This window comes from Vidua macroura, chromosome 16, assembly GCF_024509145.1.
Source record: "Vidua macroura isolate BioBank_ID:100142 chromosome 16, ASM2450914v1, whole genome shotgun sequence".
Classification (NCBI taxonomy): domain Eukaryota; kingdom Metazoa; phylum Chordata; class Aves; order Passeriformes; family Viduidae; genus Vidua; species Vidua macroura.
The window spans coordinates 14,733,602-14,753,629 of record NC_071586.1 but is presented as its reverse complement, the minus strand read 5'-3'; the positions used below and the strand labels follow the sequence as shown (position 1 = coordinate 14,753,629).

General features: G+C 52.2%; 1 protein-coding gene across 2 annotated transcripts in view; it reads left to right on the top strand.

Moving 5' to 3' along the window:
• CACNA1H (calcium voltage-gated channel subunit alpha1 H) overlaps nucleotides 1-16,230 on the top strand; it is a 111,812-nt gene extending 95,582 nt beyond the window's left edge. For both annotated transcript variants that reach the window (XM_053992164.1, XM_053992163.1), the window contains 6 exons: nucleotides 3,908-3,986; nucleotides 5,798-5,919; nucleotides 6,516-6,821; nucleotides 10,369-10,552; nucleotides 13,754-13,932; nucleotides 15,132-16,230. In XM_053992164.1, coding sequence (XP_053848139.1) covers nucleotides 3,908-3,986; nucleotides 5,798-5,919; nucleotides 6,516-6,821; nucleotides 10,369-10,552; nucleotides 13,754-13,932; nucleotides 15,132-16,214 — 1,953 coding nt within the window. In that variant the 3' untranslated portion in view covers nucleotides 16,215-16,230. The remainder of the gene's footprint in view (nucleotides 1-3,907; nucleotides 3,987-5,797; nucleotides 5,920-6,515; nucleotides 6,822-10,368; nucleotides 10,553-13,753; nucleotides 13,933-15,131) is intronic.
• The last annotated feature ends 3,798 nt before the right edge of the window (nucleotides 16,231-20,028 follow it).

Sequence of the window (20,028 nt, the reverse complement as noted above, 5' to 3'; positions counted from 1 at the left end):
TCCCTTTTTCTATCAGATTTGGGGTATTTGGTTTCTGTAGCAGATCTGGGTTAAAATGCTCCTGGTGGAAGCGAATCCCCCAGGAGTCACTGCTGAGCTGCCACAGCTCTTCCTGGTGGAGAGGACAACTGGAATCCAGCCCAGTTCCCAGCCTCCAACAACAATAAGATGTGGAACTTCCCTGTCAGAAGATCTGGGTTGTTTTCCCTTCTCTGGTCTCACGTGATCCGTGGATGGCACATTAATTCCCTGCAGGCTGTACAAGAGACTCCTCTCTGTCTTCAAAAGCTTGGAACTGCCCCCACAGGGACTCTGTGCCAAGAAAAGAGTGAAGAACTCCTCATTCCAGCAGAGCCCTGAAGGGCAGGACCTGAATTCCCTCCTGGCCAGGAGTTTATCTCCCCTTGGTGCTGTCATTCCTGGGCTTATCTCGGTTTGAGCTCCTGGAGAGCTTTCCTGGCATTGTCCCGCAGCAGGTGGGGGACAAAACCAACAACCTGCCTTTGCCAGCCCCTGGAGAGCCACAGGGATGGGAACCAGGGAGCAGGGATGGGAATGATGGATTCAGGGAGATGGGGAGGTGTGGGCTGTGCTGCAGAGATCCCTGAGGGATCCCTCAGTGACACAGAATTCCAGAGGTACAAAAATCCTGCTGGCTTCTCCCTGGGGCTGAGGGGACACAGAAAGGGGACCTTGCTCAGGTCAGCCTGTGAGGTGACTTCACCCTCCAAGGTTCTGGCTCTCCAGCAATGCTGGAATTCTCACAGATGGCCTCTGTTTCCAGGCAGATGTGTCCATTTTCTCCTGGGCCTAGTGCATAAATCAGGCTGTGTTATCCCACTGCCAGGGTTACCGCCTTGGCTGGAGAGTGGTGGAAGGAAGATGGGGAGGGATCGTGGCCTTGGAAAGGCTTGGCAGGAGCTTAATTTTATGAGGAATTGCTCTGGACAGGCATCCCAGGGAGCTGAGTGCATCAAAAATGGGAATGCCAATGGATGTCAGAGCAGGAGGAGGCTCAGGAGGAAGAGGCTTCACCCAGAGAGGAGCAGAGGAGACACAAATTCCATCAGTGCCTCTCCCAGAGGCAGCTGGGTGCGTGGAGAGGGAAGCCCTTCCCTTGAGCTGAGGAGGTTATTCCAGGACTTTTGCAGTGGTAGGGCCCAGATCCAGCTGGGATCCACTGGGAGAGGCTGCAGCCCCTCCTGGAGGCTCCCCCTGCCCCTCTGGGGGGCATGGAGGACAATGCCAGAGTCCCCACTGCATCCCAGTGCTGCCAGCCTGCATTCCAGAAGGGAAGAATCACAGATACTCACCAGCACCTCCAGCTCCTGTGGCTTCTCTGGGGTCTTCAGGGCACCAAGAATATCTCCAAAACATTCTTCATCTGTGCTCCTGTCCCTGCACTGGATTCCAGGGCCATCCTTTCCAAAGGCCAACCTTTGAAACTTGTTTCTGGCTCCGTTTCTCTCTCAGCAATGTCTGTCCTATCCCATGGCATTTCTAAGTCACGGATGCACACGGTGTGGGCCTCCTGTCAGGCTTGGAGAATTCTCTACAGATCCATTTCCCACATTTCCCCTGATGGATAGGCCCTGGCTGCCAGAGAGAGGGGATATCTGGAGTGTTCTGTGCCCAAGTTAAGGGGAGCTGGATGGATCCCAGAGCCTGGGCTGAGCTGGTCAGTTCTGCTGGAGCAGAACTCCTTCTTAGGGCCTGCTGGGGCTGAGGCTGCTGCCAGAGCTGGATTTCTGTTCCTGCTGGAGCATCCAGCACAGGCATCCCAGCTTTGGAGAAAAGCTCCTGCCCCCTCCCATCCCCTCCCATTCCATCCCGTGATTCGTGCACCATCTTCTCCTTGTCTGCTCTCAGGAGACCTCAGAGTGCTCTGGGGGCATTGATTATGTACCCCCGAGGGGATCCCAAAGGGGAACGTGGAGTCACAGGATGGGAACGACTCACCAGGGTCACACCCAGGCTGTGCTCAGCCCCTGACCCAGCTCCTGCTCCCCAGCACATCCCTGGGAATGTGCCTGGGGCCTTCTCCATGCCCTTGGTGGAGGCCATGGGCTGAAGAGGACTTTTCCTTTTCCTTTTCCTTTTCCTTTTCCTTTTCCTTTTCCTTTTCCTTTTCCTTTTCCTTTGCCTTTGCCTTTGCCTTTGCCTTTCCCTTTTCCTTTCCCTTTCCCTCTTCTTTCTCCTCCTTCTCCTTCTCCTTCTCCTTCTCCTTCTCCTTCTCCTTCTCCTTCTCCTTCTCCTTCTCCTTCTCCTTCTCCTTCTCCTTCTCCTTCTTTCCCTTCCCCATTCCCTCTTCCCCCTCCTCTTTGTTGAAATCCAGATAACACCTTTTACAGATAACCTGGTAGAAACTCCCACATTACCCTAAACTCTTTGGAATTCCCTCAGTGCAATAAGTTTCCAGGCTGATTTTTCAGGCACCAGAATCCTCAGGCTGCTTAGAGCAAAACCCAACACCCTCATCTGTTACCTCAACCTCGAAAGTTTGTTTATCCCTTTTATTTTCATTCCCTGTAATTATTTGCTCGTTTGCCTCCCCAGCAGAGCGTGTGGTGTGTTTGTGCTTGTGCCTGCTCGTTTCTAATGGCTCCCAAACCATCAGTGGTCCAGCACACAGGAGCAGCAAAAGCTGTTCCAGGAGGCAGATGAAATAACCCAGCCCAGCCATCCACATCCCTGTTTTATCTTTATTATTCCCTGGAGGATTGTAATAATGTTAGGGAAATTGCAGAGCCAGTTTAGGCTTTATAGCAATTACAGCCTGCACTGGGTGATTGCACTATTCCCATTTCTTTAATATAAAAAAATCCCCTCTTTCATCAGCAAGAGCTGCGTTAATTTTATAATGACAGATATCACACTGATAAACTTTCCGATTAAATTAAGCACAGTACAAATAACCAAAAAAAACTGTGGCTGTGCAACCTCAGAGAAGAAAACTCTCCCAAACTCAGAGTTCACTAAAATGCACCTCGGAGATCAGGAATCCCTGGGCCTGACTGCCTGGATCACCTCCCAGCTCCTTGTTTTTTAGGGATAAAATCCTCCTGGTGGTGCAGAGAACTCACTTTGTCTCAGTTAGGAGCTGCTAACAGAGAGATTAAAGTGGCAGCAGAGACAAATGTGAGCAGGTGGGAGCAGGTCAGGTCACTCTGCCCTTCGTGTTCTCTGCCTGAGTCACCAAAAATCTGCTCCAGGAGATGTTTTTGGGGCTTGGATTCCGTGCTGGGATGGGATCCAGCACGGAGAGCTGTGATGCTGGTGGTGTGAAGAGCTTTTGTGCTGTTTTCATGTCGCTTGTCACCCCCTTCAGCCACCCTGGGGGCTTGGAACACCTCCAGCAGCACCTGGAGCTGCCAGTGCTGGTGTTTGGGATAAGGATCTCCCTGTGGGACACGGAAAGCTGAAATCCAGGAAGTTCTTGTTGAGAAGGGCCTGTGAAGGAAAAGGCTCAGGGAGTTCTCCTCTCCCTGGAGCTCTGCAAGCCCTCCATGCCAGTGAAACCTTTGGAAAGCAGCTCCTCTCCTGGCTTGCTGCTGCCTCAGTGTCCCGGCAAAGGAAAGGCCCCCAAAGCCAAACCAGAGCCCAGGTGCCACAGCAGCCCTGCCCCGCAGACTGCCCTGGGGTGCCCAAATTCCACACCAGCGGAGGGTGATGGAGAAGCTGCTGCTTCCCCCAAGGGCATCTCTGCTCCTTCCCCCACACAAAGAACTCCCTGGGCCCCATCAAGCAGAACTCTGAGAGGGACCAGGGGAAATCTGCTGCTCCCAGGGGGAATCTGATTTGCCTCTGGCCCCCCCATCCCGGCTGTGCTTGTGTTGAAAATGTGATGGAGTGATTTCATTCATGACCTCGACTTGCCTGACCCTTGTTCTGCTTTCTCCTTGTGTAGGTAGGGAACCTTGGCCTACTTTTTATGCTCCTGTTTTTTATCTATGCTGCCCTGGGAGTGGAATTGTTTGGCAAGCTGGGTGAGTAATGGGCCCGAGGCCGCTCGCTTCATCCGGTTGGTGTTTATTTGGTATCTGGCTGCTTCCTTTTCTCCCTGTCTCTCTCGTTCTTGGGCCTTCCTTAGCTTCACACTCATGTTCTGAAGATGGACGTTTTCTCTTGATCTCAGGGTCACAGCTGACACACGAGGATGTAGCACAGAACCTTCCTGACACACACACACAAACACATTCAGGGCTTTGGCCAACGCCACCCTTGGCTGGAGAGGAACTCTTTGCTGTTGAAATATCATTGCCCAGCATGGATGTGCTCAAGTTTGCTACTGGAGACAGAGCACGAGTCTGCAGAGCTGGATGGGGGTCAGATTCCTGCTGGAGAGATGCCACCATAAACATGTCCCTGCTCAGAGCTTCCCCCACAGCCCATCAGTTCTCTGCACTTGGCTGCCACTGCTCCTCCAGCTCCCAGGGCTCCTCTGTCCCGTGTTCTCAGCACCACCTTCCCCCCTCTCCATCAATCAGGAGGCACCCAGTGCTTCCTGCTTGTCCAGCATTAATTAATCCTCCAGTCTGAGGATACTGCAGCTGCTCAGGAAGGTGCCCATCAGTAAAACCAGAGCAAACCCCAGCCTTGCCCAGCCTGGAAAAGGCTGTTGGAGGGAGCTGTGTCTGCATCCTCAACATTTCCATCCCAATTAGAGCTCCAGGAGCACCAGAAGGGCCCTTCCTGAGCAGACTTTATGGCTGTCATTAATCCCCTTTATGAGCCCAGCCCTCTGCTCAGATTACAAGTGCCTCAGAGCAGAATAATTCTTTCGACCAAAACCAAATTATTTTTCAGTCTCTCACAGATTCTGGGGAAAGAATTGGTTCTGCACCCACCCTGAGTGAAGCAGTGTGGGTTTATATTCCATCCCTGGAGTTATGGGTGCATTTGTTCAGTCACAGGGGTGAAAAATGGCTCTTCTGGTGTTTCCACACACACCTGGGCAATGCCAGCCCAGGGAACCCCACTGGGGCAGGACTCTGCTTCCCAGCCCAATGTAATGGGAATATTCCCTCCTTTTTCCTGATCAGTTCATGCCAGCCACAAGAACCATCAGCCCTTTCTCCCCCAGGACTGGTCATTTTTGGGTTTTTCTTGGATTTTTTTTTTGTTTGTTTGTTTGTTTTTCCTCCCAATTTACCTTGGAATAATTACCTAAGACTGAAATGCCCAACCAAGAGCCATTGCTGCCTGTCCTAATGGATATTTAACGAGGCTGTGTTTTATGGGAAGATGGATATTTCATATGTTCAATTTGCATTCATTAGGCTATTAATTCTCAGGGGGAAAATGTCAGATTGCTCCACTTTATCTCAGTGAAAATATCCCTCGTGGTGGATGTAAAAAATCATCAAGGCAAGGGCGCAATCAACAGGAAAACAGACAAAGGAGGCTGTAGAGCAGGAGTAAAGAAAATCACAGAAATCAGAATGGTTTGGGTTAAAAAGGACTTTAAAGCCCATCCAGTGCCACCCCTTGCCATGGACAGGGACACCTTCCACTAGCCCAGCTTGCTCCAAACCCTGTCCAACGTGGCCTTGAATGTTTCCAGGGATGAGAATTCCACCACCACCACTTCCACACCTCCTGGTGTCCTGTCCCACGGTTCTCCAGCTGAAAACACCTTTCCCCCCTGTCCCCCCTGTTCCTCCCGAGCAGGATGTCACCACCCCCTGGTGCCATAAATCCATGGGACGTAGCTCAGGGTGCCACCCCCAGCTTTGGGGGCTGCTGTGGACAATCCAGCATGGCTTGGCTGATGTGCTGCTCCTTCCCTGCCCCACAGATTGCAGTGAGGAGAATCCCTGCGAAGGCCTGAGCCGCCACGCCACCTTCACCAACTTCGGCATGGCCTTCCTCACCCTCTTCAGGGTGTCCACAGGGGACAACTGGAACGGGATCATGAAGGTGTGTGCAGTCTCTGGGTGCTTCCTCCTCTCTGGAAGGCTGTAGGTACAGTTTTCAAACGGATTTAGGCAACTCTTGGGTGCAAACAAAAATGTTTCCTCTTAAAACATCAAAATGGGACTTCCTAATAGAAAAGCCAGGTGTGTTTTCAAGATTTGTCCTAAGTCTCACCCAGCCTGAAGCGTTGTTCTTAGATATAGTATTGAAGGAAAATTATGCCAGGTTTTTGACTGGGAGGACTAACCATGAGCTCTGTGCCTTTGAGATGTGTCATAGAATCACAGGATCATGGAATGGTTTGGGCTGGAAGGGACCTTAAAGCTCATCCAGTTCCACCCCCTGCCATGGGCAGGGACACTTTCCAGTACCCCAGGCTGCTCCATGCTCTGTCCAACCCGAGCTGGAACACTCCAGGAGATGAGAAATCCAGAACTTCTGGGCAACCCATTCCCCCCTTTGTAGGTGCCGTGCTTCATGATCCCTGTATTTTCTCTTATCTGTTTCAGTCGTGCCCACTTTGTGCTCTTTTGGTGTTTGTGCAGCTGGAGCCCAAGCAGAGCCTCACTAACGCCTGCCCTGTCCCCCCCCTGCTGCAGGACACGCTGCGGGAGTGCACGCGGGAGGACAAGCACTGCCTCAGCTACCTGCCCGTCATCTCCCCCGTCTACTTCGTCACCTTCGTCCTCATCGCCCAGTTCGTGCTGGTCAACGTGGTGGTGGCAGTGCTGATGAAGCACCTGGAGGAGAGCAACAAGGAGGCCAAGGAGGACGCTGAGATGGACGCTGAGATCGAGCTGGAGATGTCCAGAGGAAGCGGCGGGAGCAGGAGTGGGGCCATGGCCGCGGAGAGCCGGGCGCTGCACGGGAACCTGGAGCACGCCAAGGGGAAGCACCAAGCCCTGGTGAGAGCTGGGGTGGGGAGGGGATGGATCCCACCAGCCTGAGCAGCAGATTCCACCCAGGCAGATTCCACAGGGAGCTGTCCCAGCCCCTGCAGCAGGGATGTCACCAGCACCCCACGTCCCGAGGCAGCTCCCAGGGCTCCTGGAGCTGGAAGGTGCTGGAAACGTTATCCTGGCCATTATTCCAGAGGAGGGTTCAAAGTCCATCTCTCCGCTTCATTCTCAAGTTGTGGATTTTAAGTTCAGAGCCATAAAAGCCACAGGTCCCTGTCCTGCTGTCCCAGCCAGTCCTTGTCATTTTTCAGGGCAGCAATCCCAAAAATCCTGGGAACTGGGAGCCCTGGCACCTCCAGCATGGTATGGGATAAATTCCCTTCACGTGGGCACTGCTCAGGCTCTGTTTAATCCCACTTTGGGATTTCCAGAGGATCCTCCAGCAATTCAGTGCTGCTGTAAAACTGCAGCTGCCCACGGCTCTGCTTAGGACATGGAGAACTTGGGAATCATCAGAGCCCCTCAGTGAGGAGCTGCAGGTTCCTGGGCTGCTTTTTGGAGGTTCCTGGGTTGATTTTGGAGGTTCCTGGGTTGATTTTGGAGGATCCTGGGTTGATTTTGGAGGTTCCTGGGTTGGTTTTTGTAGGTTCCTGGGTTGGTTTCTGGAGGTTCCTGGGTTGATTTTGGAGGTTCCTGGGCTGCTTTTTGGAGGTTCCTGGGTTGATTTTGGAGGTTCCTGCATTGCTTTTTGTAGGTTCCTGGGTTGGTTTTTGGAGGTTCCTGGGTTGATTTTGGAGGTTCCTGCATTGCTTTTTGTAGGTTCCTGGGTTGGTTTTTGGAGGTTCCTGGGTTGATTTTTGGAGGATCCTGAGTTGATTTTTCAGACACTGCCTGCTCTCTGATCCCTATCAGTCCTCCAGGAAAACAATCAGAAGCGCAGGGGGGAAGGAGGGTGTGAGATAATTGTCTCAGCCCATGTCAGCAGCCTGTGATTAAGAGTGAACATGGAACTGCTTTGTCACCACCATCACAAATAAATCTACCGCGAAATCAGTGGGGGCTTGGAGATTAAATTACATTAAATTAGATTTTTGTGAAATCTATCAGACTCCATTAGGGCGAGGAAAAAGACTTGGTTACACAGCGCTGGGGAATTGGCTGTTTGAATGTTGTTCCTCACAAACATTCCTGCAGGGAAATGCAGAGGTTGCTTTTCTAATTGAGGGGAGGGAGGGCACCTCCCTTTCACACGGGCTGGGAGTGCAAACAAGTCCATTCTCCTTGGGCTTTCCTCATCTTCCAGCACTTCCCAAGCACATCAGGAGCCAGGCAGAGCCTCCTTTGAACCCTGGAGGTGATGAGGGGGAGAAGTGTCCCCTTCCTCCTTCCACCACGTCCTGCCAGCGTCCCACCAAAGCCCAGGCCACCAGGCTGAGGTGGCAGATGTCCCACCCATCGTGGTGTCTGAGCTGTCCCAAACCTGTCCCTGCACAACCACAACCTTTCCAGCCTCTGTCCTTTCCAGCTGGGAAATCCCAGAGCAATCAGCCCTGTGTGGGATAGGACTGAAATCCTCTTTTTAGCCCTTAAAATGTGCATTGGGTGTGACTCCAAATGTTAAACCCAGAGCTGCAGGCAGAGCTTTTTGCTGGTGGAGAAAACAGTGTCAGGCTTGATTTTATTGTTGTTATTGCAAGAATTTGTTTATGATACTGAGCAAACTGAGGCAAGGGAGGGATCAACACCTCAGGCTTCCAGCAATCCCCAGAGCTGGGGATTCAGGAGATGCTCCAGGGACATTCCCAACAAACCAGAAGGGCTTCAACCCCCTCTGCCCAGTCCCTCCCAATCACCCCCCATGCCCAGGTCCCATCCTGATTTCCAGGGTATGGGATCAGGCTCTGGAGTGCAGCAGGTGTTTCCCAGCAGGGAGGGGGAGCAGCAGTGATGTCTCCAAACCATCCTCACTGTCCAGAGCAGCTCTCCAGGTGGGAGCCAACAAATTTCCCATTCATGGTTCGTATTTCAAGCCCTTATTTCATTTTAAATTTACCCACATCCCTAATTCAGTCAGGTCTCAACAGTTGATCCTTTAAAAATTGAAGTGGCTGATGTCAAGAAGGGCTTTGTGTTCATTTGTTCCAGCCACAGAGAAGCTGAGCTTTAGGAGCCAAATCCTGACATCCTTCTGTGCAGGTGCTGAGACCTTTTGTTCTCGGTGTGGCTCCGGGCTGAGCAGGAGCCCCTGGCTGCCCCCAGCCCAGGTGATGCCGTGCTGGTGGAGCTGGGCTGGCCAAGGACCAGCTGGCAGTGGCAGCTGAGAGCCCTGGGTGGCTCCTGGGTGGCTCCTGGGCACAGCCACAGCTGGCAGAGCTGGATGCCAACGAGCTGTAAATACCTGCTGGCCCCCACTTCCCAGCCAAGCTGCACAGGGTAAAAGCAAGGAGTAATTCACCTTGGGGTGTGCATCTTCAGGGAGCTGAGGGAAGACATTTCTAAGCCAAAAATACAAGGGGAAAAACCAGATTTAACCAGATCCTTGGTGAGCTCCAAACCTGAGGGATCTCAGGGACAGGTTTCGCTGGCAGAGCAAAGCAAAAGACATTTAATTTAAGACATGCAGCTGGGAAAATGTTTTCAACCAGTCACTGGGAGCTGATGTGGAAGGAGAAGCAGAGGGATTCGCTGTGTTTGAGATAAAAGGGTAACCTGGGAGGGAAACATGTCCAGCCAGGCTGCAGGGCTCCTGCTCTCCCAGCACTTGGCCAAGTCCTGGCATCACCTCTCAGCTTCTCCATCAGCACCTCAGGGACATCATTTGTGTCCCTAAAGCTCCCTGTGAGCCCAGGATGGATTTGCTGAGCGGGGTCAGGTTTAGGGTTTGTGGTGAGCTCTGTGTGGGCACTTCCAGCCGGACCCATTTCAGTGACAACAAAGAAAAATCCCTTTTCTGCCCCCAGACAGGCTCTGCACCCCCACCCTCACTGCCACGAGGTCTTCTCCTTCCCTCTGCCTCCTTCTTCAGGGCTCAGTGGTGCCCAAAATGCTCCAGGCTTTAGGAGAGAGGCCTCGATGTTTGCAGTGGTGTCAATGTGTTTAAATGCCTGCCCTGTGAGGGTGTTTTGGGGAGAATTTCCAGAAGGACCTGTTTTGGCCCCTCTGCCCTCTGTTTGAGGAGAAGGATGTCACCCTCAGGCCTCCTGAAAGCATCTCCTTGGAACACCAGATGGGGAAAATGTGAGAAATGCTGTTTTTTTCATGTGTTTAAACAAATGAGCTCCTTTTTCCTGGCCTTTCCTTTCTCTCTGTATGCCCAGGAGTTGATTTTGGACAAAAAACTGACTTTTTTTAGTGGTGGGTCATTGATGCCTCCCTTTATTCCAGCCACATCCTGAGCTCGTCCCTCAGTGTAACTCTGCTGTCCTGTGTCACCACAGCTCGGGGTGGCATCCCAGCGGGCACAGCAGCACAAGGCCGGGAATCCAAAAGGGAAGGAATTCCCTGGAAATCCCCCGCTGGGCTGACCCCATCTCCCTCTCCCGTTGCTCTGCAGGGCGCTGCAGCCTCGCTGAGGGCCCAGGACTCCCAGAAGCTGCTGACAGTCCGTAAGATCTCCGTGTCCCGCATGCATTCCCTGCCCAACGACAGCTACATGTTCCGGCCCGTCGCCCCGGCCGCGGCCCCGCTGCCCCTGCACGAGGTGGAGATGGAAACCTACCCCTGCAAAGCCCCGAGAGGTACCACCCTCGCAGCTTCCCCTGCTCTGAGGCAAAGTCTGGGCTTCCTCACCACAAGAGGGATGTGGAAGGGCTGGAGCGTGTCCAGGGGAGGGGATGCAGCACCAGGAGCAGCTTGGGGTGGGTGCCTCAGCTTGGAGGAACTCAGGGGGAAACTTCTCGCTCTCCTGAGAGGATGGGGCAGGGTCGGGCTCTGCTCTCAGGGAACGGGGCCAGGATGAGAGGAGACGGCCTCAAGTTCTGCCAGGGGAGGTTTGGATTGGATATCAGGGAAAATGTCTTCACTGGAAGGGTGTTCAAGCATCAGAACAGGCTCCCAGGGCAGTGGTGGGGGTCATCATCCCTGGCAGTGTTCAAAAAAACTGTGGATCTGGCACCTGGGGATTTGATTTAGCACTGGCCTTGGCAGTGCTGGATTAATGCTTGGAATCCATGGTCCCTTCCAATCTTTACAACTCCATGATTACAAGCACAGGGGGGCAGGAGCTGCACAGGGGGGTTCAGTGGGGAGCAACCCACCCAAGCATGGCCTGAGCAGGGCTTGAGCAGGTTTGATTCCATCAGCACCACAGTGGTTTCCCACGTCCTGCATCATTCCACGTTCCCAGCACTTCCCCGGGAGCAAGCTCAGATGTTTGGGGAGAAGCAAAGCTCCCGAGCACAGGTTTTTAGCTGAGGGAAAGGGAGCTGTGCATTCCCTCTGGCTCCTCCTCAATAACATCCCCAGGAATAAAAGCCAGAGCTGGGATTGCTTCCAGCACAATTCCTCATGTTTCAGGCAGGCTGCAGCCTCAGGGCAGTGCCTTTCAGCATCTAATGAGGAGTTCAGAGCTGCAGGAGTTTCTTTGGGAGCAGAAAGATCAGAAGCCACTCTCTGGTTCTTCCTGAGCCTGGCCTTGTAATGGATGTCATGGAGAGACCCCATAAGCCAGGAATGACAGAGCCTCTGAGGGGGCATTCATCCTCTGCATCCCAGCACATTTCCCTGAAAATACCTTTCTGTCTCTTCTGTCGAGCAGCTTTGAAGGGGAAATTGTTGGAATTTTGGATGTTGAGAGTTTTTGATATTTTTATGTTGATAGATTTTGATTTTTAAGAGAGTATTGTGTTTAATTTGAAGTTGTAGAGCAAGTTTTTAAAATTAAATGACAGAATTGAGATTACGAGTGTGTAGTTTGATTAGAAGTGTATAATATTATATAGTGGAAAATTTAGAGTTTAAGGTTTTAAAATATAGTGATATATGTGAAGTAAAATAGAGGTTTTAGAGTGGAGGTTGGGGTTTTTAAAATATTTTTTATGAGTTTGGGTAGTATTCTGTAATTGGATAGAAAAGTTTGTATTGTGGGATATGAGGGATTAGTTATTAGGTTAAAAATAAAAATACAGCAGGAAATCGATCTGAAACACAATCTCAGCCTCCCTAAAAGGCTGCTCCTGGAGGGGCTCCCAAGAACTTTTCCCAGCCTGGTTCCCTTTGATCCAGCAGGGTTTGAAATGCCAGAACTGCCCAGTGGGTTTGCACACCCTGATTTGCTCTGATTTCCTTGGGAGAAGGAACTCTGTGTTTGCTCAGACTCTCTGGGAGCCAGGTCATGTTCTCTGCTCGGTGTTTATTATTATTTCACCTGCAAATTCCTCGTGAAGGAAAGAAAACAGAGGTTGAGTTTCACAGGCGGCCTCCTGGGGCTGCTTTTCATCCCTGGAGTGGCTGCAAAGCAGGATTTATATCCATATTAAACTGCTGGCACGTTGGCAGGGGTGGGTAGAGCCCACCAAGGATTCTCTGATGTTTCCTAAATTCCTAAATTTCTCTCCAAGAGCACTGGAGGGGTGGATATGATGGATATGACTTTACCTGGTGGTTAAAACCTGCAGCACCCCGAGCTGTGCTGCTCCTGAGCTGCCCAAACTCTGCTTCAAGTCAGAGATCCATAAATTATATCCAAACAAAACTGAGCCCATGGAGACTCCCATGAGTGTTTCCACGGGCTTCAGGATGTCTGATCTTCTCTCAGTATTCCCTTGACCACACAGTGAAAATCTTGTGGGATGAGCAGATCTCAGGATATTTTGGTTTTAGGTGCAGTTTGCTGATTTCCTAGAAAAAACAGAGAAAAAAATATCCAGCCCCAGAGATCTTCAGTGCTCCTGAACATCCAGTTTGGAGGGGGTTTGGGTTTCCTATATGAGAGGAAACTTTTCTCGATGGAAAGTTTCCAACAGGAGGAAATTCCAGCTGAGGACAGGGAGTGGAGCACTGGGTCTGGATTTTATGACCATGTTTGTGACAGGCTTTATGACAGAGTTTTTCTGCATCATTAAAAGCATTTTATAAAGCCTGGAATAGCACGTGAACAGCACAGGCTCAGCCTGAAACTCTGGTTCTAGGAGAGTCCAAAAAAATCCTGGGGAGAAGCGGGGTGGGGGTGGGAATTCCTTCTGTGGTGTTCTGGAGAAAAGCTCCAGAAGAAAAATTATTAAACACTCACTTTTCTTTGTCCCCACCAACAAATCTGTCTGTGAAATGCAACTGTGATGTGTCTGGATGGCTTTTGTCAGGGGCTCAGGCTCCCTGACCCCTGGGTGAGATCTCTTGGAGTGATGGATAATGGTGTTTGTAGCACGGAGCTGGGCAGCGCTGGAGGAACAGACGCTGGGTTTCAAACTAATGAGGACAATAAATCCTGCAGCCCAAAACCAGAGAAGACCTTTCAAACAACTCCCAAGTGCAGTAAAGCAGCACCACGGATGGGCTGGGGAGGAGGGATGGCTTTCAGACCCAGCCTGGGAGGCTTTGGGAAGAGAGAGACTCCAGCCTGTCCACAGCTCAGGGCTGTCAGAGCAGCTCCTGGTGGGACCACGCTGAGCCGAGCTGTGCCTCGGGGACAGCCCCTGCTGGTGGCTGGGCTGTGCTGGGTGGGAGCAGAAGTTGTAGAATATCCTCAGTTAGAAGGGATCCACAAGGATGAGAGTCCCAACATCTGTGAGCTCCCCGCCATCCCTGCCGAGGTTCAAAGCAGCGGACAGGACGAGGGACAAGGTTTTTAATCCAAGGTTTATGCTGAGGTTTGGCATTTCAGCCAGGCCCAACAGGTTTTTCCTTCTCCCTCCTGTGTTTACTCCCCTCTTGAAGCTTCTGCCTCAAACCTTGAGAGCCTCCAGGCCAAAGCCATGACTGCTCCCTCTGTCCTGCCCTAGGATCCATCACCTCCATCCGCTCGCAGCCCGTGGGCGGGAGCTCCTCGCTGGCGGTGCCCACGGAGGCGCTGCCGGCGGCCGCGCGCTGCCCCGGCCACGAAGGGCGGCACCGCTGGAAGGGCCTGGCCGCCCACGGCACCCCCCGATCTCCTGCTCTCAGCAAGCTGCTCTGCAGACAGGTGAGTGTCGCTTTTCGTTCTTTCCCCCTCTCTCCGACTTCCTCGTTTTTGCTCGGATACTCTTTCCCGGAGCGCTGGCCAGGCGCCTCCGGGAGCCGCCGGAGAGGGAGAGAAGCGACAAACACCTTTGTGGGTTCGTTTGATACGGACAGAGCTGTTTAGAGAGCGCAAGACCGGGATAAAGAGACTCAAGAGAGTGGGCACTTGTTGTGCAGTCCAAAGTAGGTTGTATTTGACCGATCGCCGCACGTACAAGTGACCCCGATCCCGGGTCCAGACAAAGGTTTTATAGGGAAAAATAAGAGGTAAGGTGAGACCAATAGAACAATGCCCAGTGTGAATACATTATAGGTAAAATCCAATGGGAATAACTCCAGGGGGAAGGATGAATACACGTAAAAATACAGAATAGAAACTCCAGCTTTAGGTTTAGGAAATAGAAACTCCCATCTCAAATTCACAAAGCCCTTTTGCTCCGTTTGCGTAGCTGCACACTGCAACAGGTGAGGGGCCATGAGCACCCAGAGGTAACTCCTGTGTTGTCACCTGGTTCTTTCCCTTCTTTCCCAGTCTTCTCTTGTGTTGCTTGGCTTGGAGCTAAGAGTGGAATTCCTGGTTCAGAGCAAAACGTGCCATAAATTTTAATATATTCCTGTCTTAGCAAATGACACGTGGGAAGGCCCTTTTTCCCTATTCCCATCTTCATGGCTGTGCTATTCCAGGAAATAAGAGCTAAGGCGTGGGGAGAAGGTGCCCAAATCCATTTTACCAGTGCTGGGAGAGCCCTCCACCGTGATGGGTTGTGCTGGCTCAGGATTTGGGGCTGGAGCAAAACCAGGGCCCAGCAGATGCCAGCCCTGAACATGAAGGCTCCTGCCAGCTAAAGTTTATCCTCTTGTGCAGGAGGGTCTGACAGGACTGGCACGATGGGGCAGGGACGAGGTGGGCTGTGTTAGACCCACCAACCCTTTGCCTCGTGCCATGGGCTCCCCATCCCTGTGAGTGTCCCAGGCCAGCTTGGATGGGGCTTGGAGCAACCCGGACTGGTGGAAGGTGCCCGTGGCAGGGTGTGGAAGGAGATGAGCTTTAAAACCTCTTCCAACACAACGTGGTTCTATAATTCTGTGTCCATCACTGGAGGTGCTGCTGCCCAGCACATCCCCAGGCTCTCACCCTACTTCTCTCCCCTCCCCTTCCAGGAGGCCGTTCAGACGGACTCGGTGGACGGACAGACTCCAGAGGGCAAAGACAGCCTGCAAGCAGAGCCAGGAGAGCCCCAGCCATCAGCAAAGCAGCCCCAGAGCACCCTCACCCCCAGCCCTCTGCATTCCCCGCTCCCGGCCACCCCTCCACGCTCCCCCCCATCGTCTCCACACCGGCCCCTCGGCCCCCTGGCACGGAAACACACGTGTGGCCAGCACGGCATTCCCAGCCGGCCACCCAGCCCCACCAGCCCCCCCGGCCCCGAGGGCTGCCAGGGCGAGCCCTCAGACCTGGCTGACGAGGAGGTTCGGCACATCAACAGCTCGGCCAAAGACTGGGCAGAGGAGCACTCGGACCCCGGCAGCCGCTCCACCTCGCCCTTCACCTCCCCGGCCCCGTCCCCCGTGCCCCTCAAGAACTGCAGCACAAGCAGCCTCTCCCGCAAGGAGAAGGACTTGAAGAAGTTCTACAGCACCGACGCCAAGGGCTTCCTCAGCAAGCCCAGCTGGGCCGACGAGCAGCGGCGGCACTCCATCGAGATCTGCCCCTCCGGCGGCGCCCCGGCCTGCGGCTTCCAGGAGCCCGCCGAGGACAAGCAGCGGCCCCCCGGCCACGTCCAGCTGGAGGCCGACTACATCCACGGAGCCCGGAGGAAGAAGAAGATGAGCCCGCCCTGCATTTCTATAGATCCTCCCATGGAGGATGAGGGAGCAGCGGCCCCGCGCAGCAAAGCCTCCGAGAACACCCTGCTGCGGAGGAGAACCCCGTCCTGCGAGTTCCCGGCCTACCGAGAATCCCTGGAGCTCCCGGAGAGCCGAGGGGAGCACCTCAGCATCCCCAACTTCTCCTTCGAGCAGCTGGACGGCGGCTCCTTGAGCAGCCTCTCGGAGCTGCTGGACAGCGGGCAGTCCACGCCAGCCTCCGTGGACTCGCGGCCGGACGCTGAGCTGAAAAATCAGGATCACTTAAAAACTGAGAGGGGCAAAGAGCTGCTGGGCACCGCCAAGAGCCCCCTGCGCAAGCAGGACTTGGGCCCCGTGACTGCTGCCACAGAAGAAGGCATGGATGACCCAGTATAGCTGCTGGGATGGGGGACAGGGGGGGTCTCAAGGGCTTGTCACCAATGTGGGGGTTCCAAAAGCGAGGGGACCCAGGGCTCAGGGGTGGCCGTCACCGGGGCCGTCCCCTCCCGGCGGTCACTCGTTGGGAAGCGCTGTGGAAGTTTGCAAAAAAAAACCACACACACACACACACACACAAAAGTGAAAAAATGGAAAAGAAACCAAACGAGCGGCTGGACGAAACTGGGGACGGGGTTTTGGGGGGATTTGGCGAGAGGTTTTGGGGTTTCTTTTCTAAGGGGAAGGTGGAGGGGTGGCTTCGTTCCTCCCACCCCGCTCCGTGGCCTCGATCACATTGATTCAGGTCCGAGGTGGTGGTGGTTGGGATTTGGGGGGATTCTTTTGGGGTTTTGTTGTTTTGTTGAGTTTGGTTTTTGTTTATTTTTATTTTATTTTATTTTATTTTAAAGATGCTCCACTTTTCCTGAGGCACCTTTTTGAGCTGTCACGTTACGCTGGAGTGCCTGGGAGCTGGACATTGTCTGTATATCAGCAGTTCTATAAATAAAAATTCCGTATTTGTGAGCTACAAAACGAGGAAACAAACAAACAAAAAAAAAAAAAATCCTGGAAAAAAAAAACAGACCCACAAAAATTCTCCCTTCATAATGCACATATTTTTATAGAGAAACAGAGATGCTGTTTTTTGCATTACATGGGTGGTGTTTCCTTGGGTTTTCTGTGGAATTAATTATTCCAGACATTGATTTTCCAAATGTTTCTCCTCTTTCCTCGCTTCCCTTCCCTCCACCATCACCCCACCAGCTCCTTCTCACAGCTGATGCTTCTGACGTCTCGCTCATTTTCTTTTGTACTTTAGAGGTTGTCCTAATTACAGACAAAAAACCAAATCACTACTGAATTGTAGCCAGTGCAATAATAAGTTATTCATTCTTCTTGTCTGTCCAACTGTCCTGTTGCTTTTTTCCCCCCCCTTTTTTTTTTTTAACTGAAATTCAGGTTAAATGTCGCAATAATCTGAACTAACGTGCACAAAGACGGTTTCTTGTGTTACAAAGAGAAAAAAACTGATGAAAAAAAGGAAAAATAACTACATTTACAGAGAGATTAAAAAAAAAACTGAACAAATAAATAGTAAATTATTTAAGAAATGTATTTTGTTTACTGCAGTTCTAAGTAAATTATTGATACAGTGTGTAAAGGTGTAAAGAGCTGTCGTAGGTGATGTTCTTTGTGAGCATTTAAGGTGATGATTTGTCCTCCTCGTGGCAGAACAATTCCAACCCTCGGGGCAGTTTGCACTCCCTGTCCCTCCCTGGACACCTTCCCTTCCCAAGGCCCTTCCAGAAGCCTCTAGAGGAATCCAGGTCACCTTTTAACACCACTTTGGGTTGGTTTTTTTTTTTTTTTTTTGCAGCTTTTGGGGTTGATTTTTCCTGTTTTACCCTCCTTCCCCACCCCTCCTGCAGGCCCCATGTCCATGGCACGGGAAATAGGAGCAGGAAGGAGCCCGTGGACACCCAGGGGGGAACAAACCCATCCAGTCGTTTCCGTTCGGTTCCTTCTGTGCCGCCTCATATTTATGCCTTCACATTTATCTTCTGTTATCGATGCATCCATTACTCCAAAGGAAATGTATCTTGTTTCACATCTATTAAACTGTATAAACTGGAAGCGTGGCCTCCCTTTGTGCCGCAGCGGGGGGAGCCCAGCTGTCCCTGCCGCTCCCAGAGCTCGGCATTCCCTGAAAACTCCTTCCTCAGCCTCTCCAAGCTGCAGCCCCCCGAGGTGTGAACCATCCCTGCTGGAGCTGGAGGCTTCTCCCACCTCCCCCTGAGCTCAGAGAAGCTCTCACCTCACCTCCGTATGTTGATCCAGCTGCTTCCGAGGAGCACCTGCGCCGCTGTAATTAAGAGTCATTTAGAATTATTGTAAATAATGATTCTGTCTCGGTGGGATAGCGAGGAATTCCAGAAAAGAGCCACAAAATCCATGATTAACAGCGCTTTGGGGAGGATGGCAAACTGCTTTTGCTGCAGTTTAAGGAGGGGAGGTGAATCCCTCTGCTCCAGGCTGAGTCCTGCCTGGAGGGGTGTGGGATGCTCCGGGGTGTCCCTCAGCATCAGGGGACACTCAGGGTGTCATTTACTGCTGGGATTATTTAGCTTTGCTGGAAAAGGCCTGAATTCCCTTCTGGCCCTGTGCCTGAATTCCCTTCAGGGGGAAAATCCTCTTGCCACGGGGCTGGTGGCTGATGGTGGTGAGGGAGAGGAGGGTGTGGAACAACGTGAAAGGGCTTGAGGCCATGGCAGTGTTGGGAATGAGTTGGGATATTTGCTCCTGGTTCTGCTCAGCCTGCCACCCTTCCCAAAGCCCTTCCCAAAGCCCTCAAAGCTCATCAGGACCCAAAACAACCCCATGAGCCTGCAGGAACATCCTGGCAGCGTGGGGAGAATCAAGCTCAGACTGAATTTCCCAAGAGCACAGAGTGACCATGGATTGCTCCCTTATGCCTCTTTTGGGGGACACTCACCTGGACTTGCAGGTGCAAAACCCCCCCAGCTGCATCCCCAAACCTGGCCATGACCAGAGAAACTATTTAACATGAGCAGTGTTAATTTTGTTGATTAAATCTCTGCAGCATTAAGCAATTTCCCCCCGGACTGTCTGCAAGCCTCGCTTAAGATCGGAAGTGAAAAGCACGGGGTAAATGCAAGTCATGATTATTTAATTGGATCGATTTCTATTTTGCATTTTTAATGGCCATTCAGTCCTGTCCATTAATCAGCCAGACTCTGCCCCAGCACTCTCCATTCCAGCAAACCCACAGCCCGCAGGGATGGGTGCTGTGTCCATCTGGGCTGGCCCAGAGCCACCTCAGCACCCTTGGAGGAGCAGGAATCAAACAGGGATTAAAAACCACCACACCAAGGAAGGAAACCATCACAGGGGCTCTGCTTCAAGGGTAAATCTCAGATGGCATCGATCTGAAATTCTCTTTGTTATGCTGGGGAGGGAAAAAAAGCTTTAAAAAATATCAACCACCAAATCTGACGCCATCCTGGGTGCAATTAGCCCCAACCTTAATCTGTCAGAGCTGTGAGATCATACAGGTTGCATGAATGCTAATAAGCATTTGATATTTGTACAAGCTTTCTGGGGATGAATAATTCAATTGACTTCATCCATTAAATTTCCCCTATTAAGTTTTCAAACCATGGCTGGGTTTTAATGGCTGGGGCCACCTCATCCTCCAGACGAGGGGGCTTAATTAGGAATTTTAGCACACCCTGACAGAGCCACAGGAGCTGAAATCTCTGTGGCTCTTTGGGTTTTGAGCAGCTCGTGCCTCTCCCTGCTGAGCCCCTGGAATAACTCCAGCTCACACCAGGTGAGTGCTCCATCCTCTTCCAGCATTACGGTGCTGCCACAGAACGTTTTAGATCTTTCCATGGGGTCAGCCCCTCTCTGGAGGTTGGGAAGGTGCTGAGGGGCTGCTTGGGATGAGGGATGTGCAGTGGCACTGATGCACCCCCTGGATTTTGGCAGCACTCGATGACTCCGTGGGTCCCTTCCAACTCAGGATATTCTATAATTCCACGATTCCCTGGCATTCACTGAGGCAGAGACGTCACCAGGAGTGTCCCATACCCAGCTTGGGCTGCTCCTCATGCCAGGACTCTTCACCCAGGTCCCTCACTTGTAGGTCAGCGTTGGGTTGTGTTTTTTCCAGCTGTGGATGTTGGGCTATCCAGTGAAAAATAAATCTGTTCACAATGAAAGGGAGAAAATACCAACGACCCTCATTAAG